Below are 9,015 nucleotides of genomic sequence, written 5' to 3'. Positions count from 1 at the left end.
ATTTACATATTTTAATAATCTTTCTACATTGTTTGTTGCTAGATATTCAGAATTTCTCCTATTTACCCTGTGACCTAGTTGATTGTGGGACTGTCTCTTCTGTGTGTAAGCTATGAATAGCATAGATGACATTATTATTTTGAGTATGTTTGGTCGGATTTTTTTTTTTCCTGAGGTAGCAGAACTCTAACTTTCCTATTTCAAGCCAGTTCATTTGGTGAGATTTTGTTTAAAGTACTGGAGGAAGATAACAGAACCAAAACAAGTGTTAATTTACTTCCATATGCCACACACAGCTTCTAGAAGCCCTTTGCATTTGAGCACAAATTATGGCACTTTATAACACAATAAAACTTCACCAATAGAGCAGAAATTGTTTTAAAGAAGTAACTTTTTATTGACTTGTTTGAATTTTTGCCAGGTTACAAAATGAAAAATAAACAAACACAAAAACTAATATAGCACAAAGATATGCATTAGCAATAGAAAAACCCTTCCTCCTAAAAGCCTACAATAGTCCTAGCAGAGGAAGGTGTTTGTGTAATGACAGTACTTGTTTATTCCTGGGGATCACTGACAACAGCAGTGGTTGAATAAGAGAAAGGACTGAGGAGAGCGGCAATGGTATAATGGCGGTGACCAGAATCATTAGCAGTGAACACCACCTGGAAAAGAGAAAACTTGTAACCATGATGAACAGCACACATTTGAAACTGCCTTAGCTTTTAAAATTAGGAAGCATGCTCTAGTTCCTGTGTAGACTACTTAGCTAGTTCTGTTCAGTCAATGGTCAGACACCTTTGCAAAGGGTAATGCTCCCCATTAATTTGTTACACATGCTGAAGATGGAGAAATTAGTGTGATTTGGACCAGTGTCCACAAAAGCCTCACCTGTAGTGAAGTGCAGTGAAGACACTGAACACCTGAGTCAGGCATGCCTATTTCTAGTCTGTGATGTGGGGTGGGAGGATGAGAGGGAGGTATCTCAAACAACCAGTAAGAAAGATCTGTGTGAGGTGTCCAAGCTCCAAGCAAGGCAGGCAGTTGGAGTCCAAAGCCACTTTCTGTACTTCAGTGCCTCAGTACTGTTTTTAACACAGCTCATGATGAGTCAGATCTTAATGGAAGAGCTGAGTTACTAGACTTGCAAGAAAAGGAATAGACCTTTGTTCTAAAAGAATTCACATTTGCTGCTCTCCAAATCAGTTCTTGGAAGGTGAGACATGCAGCTCCCAGGAAAAGTGCCTTCAATTGAGTCCCTTTCTTTGGCTCTCTTTAGTCTAATGCTTGAACTATTTTCTGAACTGTCAAGACTAGAGAGATCCCCCCCTCCACCCTAATCCTGCCAAAGTCTAAGCTGCCAAGACATGAGAACTGTAGGCTAGAATTACCTTGTACACAGACAGTGACTGAACTTTGCCCACTTCTTAGGGTAATGGGGTGACTTGTAGACCATTACATCAAAGGAAGGCATCCTAACAGCCTAGCTGGAACAGGATCAACTATGTGCTTTTAGGCACCTTTTGAGGTGAAATTCTTAGGTCCCAGCAATTTTCAGACATCCAAATGGTTAGGGAACACTTATGAGGATTGTCTATTTGACCTAAATCATTCAAGTTGCACCTCAGGCTTTTATGGATCAGGGCCTTAGTCATTTGTTTTAGTCTTCCACAGGTCTCCATAAATTAACAATTTAAAATGTTCTACAAAATAATTCCATAGCCATTCCAGACCACTGAACAGAATGTTTAGAGAAACTTAAATTAAATGGCAGAGTAAGCCTCAAGAATGTAAACAAAATTTTTGGAATTACTAAGTAAATGTCATAGAAAAGAACACACTATAAATCATTGTTGGGCTGAAAGCAAAGGGAAGCATATGACACGATTAAACCCCAAGTATGGAATTTGGGTATCAATGAAATAGCCAACTTTTATTTTCTCACTATGATTGTTTCTTTATCTTTTTATGCCTCTTTTTTTTTTTCCTTTTTTTTTCCTTTTTTTTTTTTTTTTTTTTCTATTGCATGTATCATTATGCATGTATTTACTGAGCATCATGAAAAAATGCACACCAAAAAGAACAATTTTTTTGCTGTAATTAGCAATCATACAAGAATTCAGGTGACTGGTATGAGGGAAATCTCCCTGATTAATGAAAAGCTAATTTTTTATAAAATGAAGGCTTCCAAATCTGTATATTTACGATGAAATGAGATATATGCAACAATTAAAGAAGACTATGTTATTTTTGTGTGTTGTTGTTTTGGTTTATTTTGGTTTGTTTGTTTGGTTTTAAAACACTGAGTCCATTCAAATAACATAGCTCTTTTTGGACAAAGGTCTCTACTAAACTAAATGGGCACAGCTCTTCTTTGAAGAGCTGTGTCAATTTGTACTTGCAGGGAATTTGGCTACTTCCTCTGGCTTAGCTGACTGTTTACTGTCTTTATTTGCACAATGTTAGGTGGCAGTGAACCATTTTATTGCTTTTTCAGTATCAAAACACTGTATTTATTCTGTCCAGCTGATGCTGCTGCATGATATATAGGTTATTAGGTATACTTGCAAATACTTACATCAGCATATTCATGGAATGGGGAAAGGCCAAGTCCTTTCCAGTAAGAGCTGGTGTCAAACTCAACCCTGTACGTTCCTTCTACAAACTGTTCTTCTGTTGTGAGCTCATGGATCTCACCGTACTCTGTGGTTTTCCTGTAATGACAAAATATCTACATAAATATTTTATACTGTCATTTAAATGAGATGGTGGCATGAATCCAAAAAATGGAAACAGTCAATGTGGAGTGTTAAATAGCACAGGTGCTGGATAGCCAAATTCAACACTGAATGATTTCTAGTAATCTGAAATAATTCCCTCCTGTGTAGTATATGCTTTGATATTGCAGAACCTGTCCCTGCTAACAGCTTATCCACGTACATCACAAATTAAAGCTGACTTGCTTTCTTTGGTCATTTTTGTTGCTATGGCAGGGATTATAGTTAAGACCCCTGTTTTAATATCATGTTAAACTTGTACTAAGTGCCCTCTGGAACCAAATGTTAGTTGCTTTGGAAAAGGATTGTCATGATGAAAGGCAAGATGCCAATTCTCAAATTATAATTAGAGAAAAGAGATTTTAGTGGCAAATTGTTTTATTCAGTAGTTATTAGCACTGAGACTATAGGTTTTACATCTAAACACTGATGTGTTTTTATGTGACCCTGAATGGTAGTGTCTTGGAACAGCAATTTAGTGTCATGAGATTTTATTAATTCAAATTACCATGTCTTGGTCAAAGAGCAGGGTCCTCTTCCACTGGGTGCCATGTAAATGAGCAGTAGGAATTGGCAGCTCAGAGAGATTATATATTCAGCTTGTAACAAAATGCTGGGTGAATGGAATCCAAAAGCAAGGAGGAAATCTAGCTGGCATTGCACCATATTAGTTTGAAAAAGACCAAACTTTGTTTGACAGCTGTTTAAATATTTACATATTTGTCTTCTAACTCCTTTGCATGCCCTTTCCCTCACTGTTTTATTTTATTTTTATTTCAATCTCTTTATATGATTTTATTTTTTTCTACTGCAAATATTTATATAGCATTTCATAACCACTTGATGTATTTGAAGGAAAAATAAAGAAAACTTTGATTTGAAGAGCTAGTAGGACTTGTCCAGCCTATGACAAGGAATAGCTTGAAAATAGAAACACATAAGGAGGAATAGAGGGAAGAGAGAATGAAATGAGCTACTGCTTCTTATCAGAGAAAGAATCAGTTGTGTTATTACAGATTTTCTTTCCCAGCCTCCTCCTCAATCTTGCTTATCTTCCTTGGTTACTTGACAAGTAAATGACAGAAGTCTGAATGATGATCTTGTCCTTAAATTAAGAATTTACAAAATCAAAAATGCTGTGGTACTGTTCAGGTTTTCTTAAATTTCAGCTATAGCAATTTGAAGACTGAAAAAGTCTCACAGGTATAGTACAGGTGAAATCAGCTATACCCAGGTATTCTTTCCATACCTGTAGAGAATCCAAGACATGACTGAAACGTGTCTCATAGGCAGTCTTTGTAGAAGCGTTAGTATTTCCTTGCTTAAGCTATCTTGCCTTTAGAAAAGGCAAGAGACAAAAGGCTGAAGATCTCATTGGCAAGTGCTCATGTGTCCTTGAAACTGTGAAGCAATTGTTGAGACCCTGAAGAATTGTTCAGGCTGCAGGTTGGCAATTGACATGTATCTGCTTAGAAGCTAGATGGTTTTGACACAAACTGTTTAAAGGGAAAAAATTATTTGTGACTCAAAATCTTTGTTCATATGAAGAAATATTAGTTTAAGAAAGACATGGATGCAGCTTGAATGGTCCTTTCTGTAATTAGCTGATCCAGAGTTGCAGATGTTAACCATCCGGAACAACTGGGAAACAGGAAACAAGGGTTCACTTGAAACCTTCTGTTCACCACCAAGAGTTAATGGCACTTTCTCTTATTTTAGCTATCAAGTGATAGCCATTCAGTGTCAGTGGTTTGCTCATAAGCAAACCGTTAAGTACCACTGTTGTGTGACATCCTACAGGACAGTGTGTGATTCATATTCTGGGAGGGAGTAGCACAAGGCAGAGCATTTCCTGCATTTAGCCCTGGTAGCAAAATGGTACAAGTGATTCTTTCTGAGCAACATTTGTATTTCTGTATGAGCACTTGTATTTCTATCAGATGTGCTGTGACATCTTTTTTTTCTTTTCTTTTCTTTGATGATGATTCACATACAAGGTCACAATGTTTAGTGAATGCAACTCTCGAACTATAAGGCCTAGATTTTCAAAAACATGTGAGCAGTGAGAAGGTCAAAGCTAGTCATGGGAAGAGCTCATAGAGAACCCATATCACATGCTTCCTAGCCCTAGGGCCTTCCTCAGAGTGCATCTCAGTTGTAGTAAAGCTTTTCTTGCATATTTTTGGCCAAGTTTATTTTGAAATAAGCCTCTTAATAAAATCAGCTGTTGTTATGCTAACTTATTCTCTGCCTTTTAAAAGAGAATCATTATTATTTGAAATATTTATTAATATTTTAAATTCTATAGTTACAAAGTTTGCTAAGTTCCCTAAATTGTGTTAGCAAGGCTAAACAACAACTACCAACTAACTAAACTAAAACAGCCAAATAAAACAAAACAAAAAAAAAGCCTTTATAGACATCTATGCAAAATGACTCTTTTACAGTACCTAGCAAATGCATACAGACCTTCAAAATATTAACATGCTGGGTGTAGTTACAGATTGTGTTCCTTGATTGCATTCAAATTTTCAACAGATTTATCACATATAAACTCTAGTTTTCCCAAAGGAAGAAAATTGCAATCATATGTGAAAAACTATTTCAAACTAGTGCCCTCAGCCTAAGTCGCTGTTGTCACTGAAAGCAGCTTTGGTTAAGATGCAAGCCAAGGGAAAGGTCATAATCTTTACCTGCAGTAAAAATGGTGGTTTAATGTTATTTTATTGCCTTCCCGCAGCAAAATACTTCTGTGCCTAAGGCTATTTTCCTCATTTATTTATTTAAGTAATTTAAATAGATTATTTTCTCAGACTTTCTCTGTAATATAAAGTGCCAAAAGAACTTGGCCGAGAAGAGCCACAGGATTTGTTTCCTTGGACATGTTAAGAGCAGTGTCATAAACTGAACAAGAAAACACTAGTATTCTCAAAAGGTGACAACATTAAACACTGATGTTATATTTATCTTATTCCAGTGTAAATTATACTTTACACATACAAGACCAATTGATGAAACATTCAAAATAACCTGTATCTCCTGATCACGGCACAAATACTTGTTAGGAGCAAAACATTACCATTGTCCCCAAAGCAACCTGTCAATTTTTAAAGAGGTACTCTGTTGCTTGAAGTATATAAATCCACTCCAAGAGTCATTTGTTCCTAGATTAACACTCACCCTTTGGGGGTGGAGGTGTCTGGTTTTATCTCCTCCTTATTAGGTGGTTGGTTACCTTTCAATGAGGAAAGGTTTTGTCTTCTTGATTGTTTTGAGTTTTATAGAAAGAAACTGTTCAGATAGAGAAAGGTATGTCTCTGCTTGTAGTGTTCTCTGTTTCTCTTTACAGCTTTTATATAAATCATGTTATAAAAGTTCTAGTAAAAGACCACTGGATGCTCTAGTTGTTCCTGTCCACACCTATGCTTGTTGTCCTGTACTTGAATATCATCCTGCTGATAGAGATTTCTCTTAGTTAAAAATCTGAATCAGTCAATTGTTACAATGAAACTTAGATGCATGAATACCTCACCTATTTAAATTTTAGAAAACTGTATCCCTCTGTTCCACATATTTTTCCTGCAGGCTGAAGATAGTAGTATTTGCATGCCTCTCAGTGATGTTCTGAGGATGCTTTGTAACTATAAACCTGTCACAATAGCAAAAGCCATGCAAATCTATAGATATGACAACAAACATGCTGTGGCCATGCTGTGTTTTGTTAAAATGTGACTCTTGAAAACCTTCAGGTTAAGCAGTTTCATCCAACGAGCAAGTTTATTGCACAGAAGAGAACTAATACACTTGTTATTCGTATGTGTAGAGATGGAGTTTACAGAAAGGATTTTGTACGTGACTGTTGAAAATAAAGATCTAAATATATATACATATTTGGAGAACGGAAAGGTAATATTGGAGATAGGAGAAAATAATAAGTATTGAATAAACTTTTTTTTTTTTCCAATTAGTATGTATTTAAATTTCAGTAACAAGTATGCTCCACTTGAATTGGATGTATTCTAGACCAAAAATCATGTGCTGTTATAGTGTGGTTTTAGTGTGTATAATTCTGGTTATAGTGTGACATGTGAAAGACAACTTAAAGTTGTTTTGATCAGAGCTCCATTCCCTTTATTTCTCATTTGTTTTCCCAAGGCACCTTGAAAATGTCTCAGTAAGACCACATAACTTACCCAGTGGCAAAGTCCTGCCAGCTTCCATCTGCACCCTTTTTAAAGACTTTAACAGCTACGTTAGCTGCAGGACTTCCTCTGACTGCATCCAGCACTTTCACCATGAGAGGGCATTTGGAATCAACAGAGCCATGGGAGACCTTGGGGAAAGCAGGAGAAGTTATATAGGAGCTGTTCACTAGGCCTGCAAAAGCTTTCTTTCAAAGAGAAGATAGATTGTTCTTGCAGAATTAATGTTGGCTTAAAAGCAAGTTCTTTGCAAAATGGCATTTCAAAGCTAGTTCACTAACATTTATGGCTTACAGCAGAATCTTTGGTCTTTATACATATCACTTTATTTTACATACATACATATACACAGTTTGACAAATATTTACAGTTGCATGTGTCCCTGGGAAGATATCGTAAAATACACCTTTTTAGTGAGATCACAGATAAGAAAATAGTAAATTATTTTAATAGGGAATGTTAGGCAACCAAGAAATAAATGCCTACATCATCACTAGGGGTGGAAGAATATATATATATATATATATATATAAAAACTATATAAATGTATATATATATACATTTTTTTTTTTTCATTTTAGTTCTTTAGAGAAGCACTTGTTTGGTGAAAAAGGTAAAGCTATCTCTATATTGAAGATATGGGATGTGAGTCAGAAACTGACATATAGAGAGAAAAATAAAGGGTCACATGTCCTATATCCTATACCCTTTCATAGTGTCCTAAAATAGATGGGTAAATGATGAAAGAAAAGTTTAAAGAATTCTGAAGAAGATACCTAAAAAATGGTATTAAAATAACACTTCAATGAAGTCTAATTGTTGCAGAATTTCATGGCTGAGGAAGATGCTAGTCATCTAGAAAATATAGATGATTCTTGTAATGATTGAGTTTGAATAAAAAAGACTCACCAGTGGTGCAGCTTCAGCGAGAAATACCAGTCCAGCTAAGAAAACAAAAAGAGCAGAGTGAAAGGCCATTCTGCTTGCTGTTAGTGAGTCCTGGTGCCAACAGCTAGGAGCTGATGAGATTTGGGATTTTATACCCAATCCTACAACAAAACAGGCTGCTTATTGGGTGCCCATATGACTCCAAATCTGCTGATTCTGATTATTTGCTTAGTACACAGTCCAATCCTAGAGTCAGTCCATGAATAGCGCAGCCATTGCAGTCAATGGAAAGACTGCGGGATCACTAGAGTAAAGAGAATAAGTAACGGACACAAACATGACCCTTGCCTGGGGAGATTAGACTCGTAGAAAGCCCTCCACAGAATAATGTAAACGACCTTTCTTTGCACAGAATTCCAACTAGTTCTAGGAGATCTACATTCCCTTGGCCTCAGGTTGTGCATGATAATGCCCCAGTGTTTTCTCTACATGTGCTCCATGTTTCTTCTCAATGGATTTAATGCTCTCTGAAGACTAGTTCCCAAATATAGAGGTGGACTCCATATAAGTAATGGAGTTTGTTCGTTTTCTGTCTGAGACAGCACTAATGGTCCATGCTTGGAGACAGATTCCCATGTCTGCATCTGCTTTTTTAATAAGAGCAATGTTTATTTTTGAAACCTAATTTAGATAGGATCTGACAACATGCTGACTCTCACCAGAAGTTCCCAAGACTAGGATTCATCATGCCTAACTTTCAGCTAGACACTAAGTCTTCCTCTTAGTCACTGGAAAGAGACCTAGTACAATCTGTCCCCTTGGGAAGGCAGAGGTCTAAGAGAAGAGAAATGAGTCCTCTCTTGTTCCATGGACACGAGCAGAAGCCAAATCAACAGACTGGTAGCTTAAGTTAAGATCTGGCTAACAAACAGTCTAGTTGTCAAACTCTTATCATCCTGGTAGAGTTATTGTTATGCTCTGAAAAGTGCATTTACATATAAGTAGTTTCAGGGGTGAATCCAGCCCTAAGCTAAGTTAGAAGGGAGAAGATGTAACTTGGAGGAGTGGCATGGTATAGCTGGGTTTCTCCAGCTGCATCACATAAAAATTGTACCGCACCCTGTGCTAGTTGAAAGAAACAATCCTTT

At 36.6% G+C, this 9,015-nt stretch overlaps 1 protein-coding gene across 1 annotated transcript; it reads right to left on the bottom strand.

The window, feature by feature from the left end:
* Positions 1 to 373: 373 nt before the first annotated feature.
* Positions 374 to 8,044, bottom strand: LOC311429557 (transthyretin). The gene is made up of 4 exons (XM_084540643.1): positions 7,889 to 8,044; positions 6,971 to 7,110; positions 2,579 to 2,714; positions 374 to 665 (listed from the first exon to the last, which is right to left on the bottom strand). The coding sequence occupies exons 1-4, from the start codon at positions 7,955 to 7,957 to the stop codon at positions 558 to 560; spliced, it is 453 nt and encodes a 150-aa protein (XP_084396769.1). The 5' UTR covers positions 7,958 to 8,044; the 3' UTR covers positions 374 to 557.
* Between the last annotated feature and the right edge of the window lie 971 nt (positions 8,045 to 9,015).

This window comes from Aythya ferina (assembly GCF_964211825.1).
Source record: "Aythya ferina genome assembly, contig: HAP1_SCAFFOLD_1364, whole genome shotgun sequence".
Lineage (NCBI taxonomy): Eukaryota > Metazoa > Chordata > Aves > Anseriformes > Anatidae > Aythya > Aythya ferina.
This window is presented reverse-complemented; position numbering and strand designations above follow the sequence as displayed.

Bases quoted from the DNA above. Each gene is read 5' to 3' on its own strand.
- LOC311429557 (XM_084540643.1), bottom strand. From the start codon at position 7,957: ATGGCCTTTCACTCTGCTCTTTTTGTTTTCTTAGCTGGACTGGTATTT. The intron at 7,111-7,888 runs GTGAGTCTTTTT...GCTTTCCCCAAG, and splicing joins TCGCTGAAGCTGCACCACTG to GTCTCCCATGGCTCTGTTGA. The intron at 666-2,578 runs GTAAGTATTTGC...TCTCTTTTCCAG, and splicing joins CATTCCATGAATATGCTGAT to GTGGTGTTCACTGCTAATGA.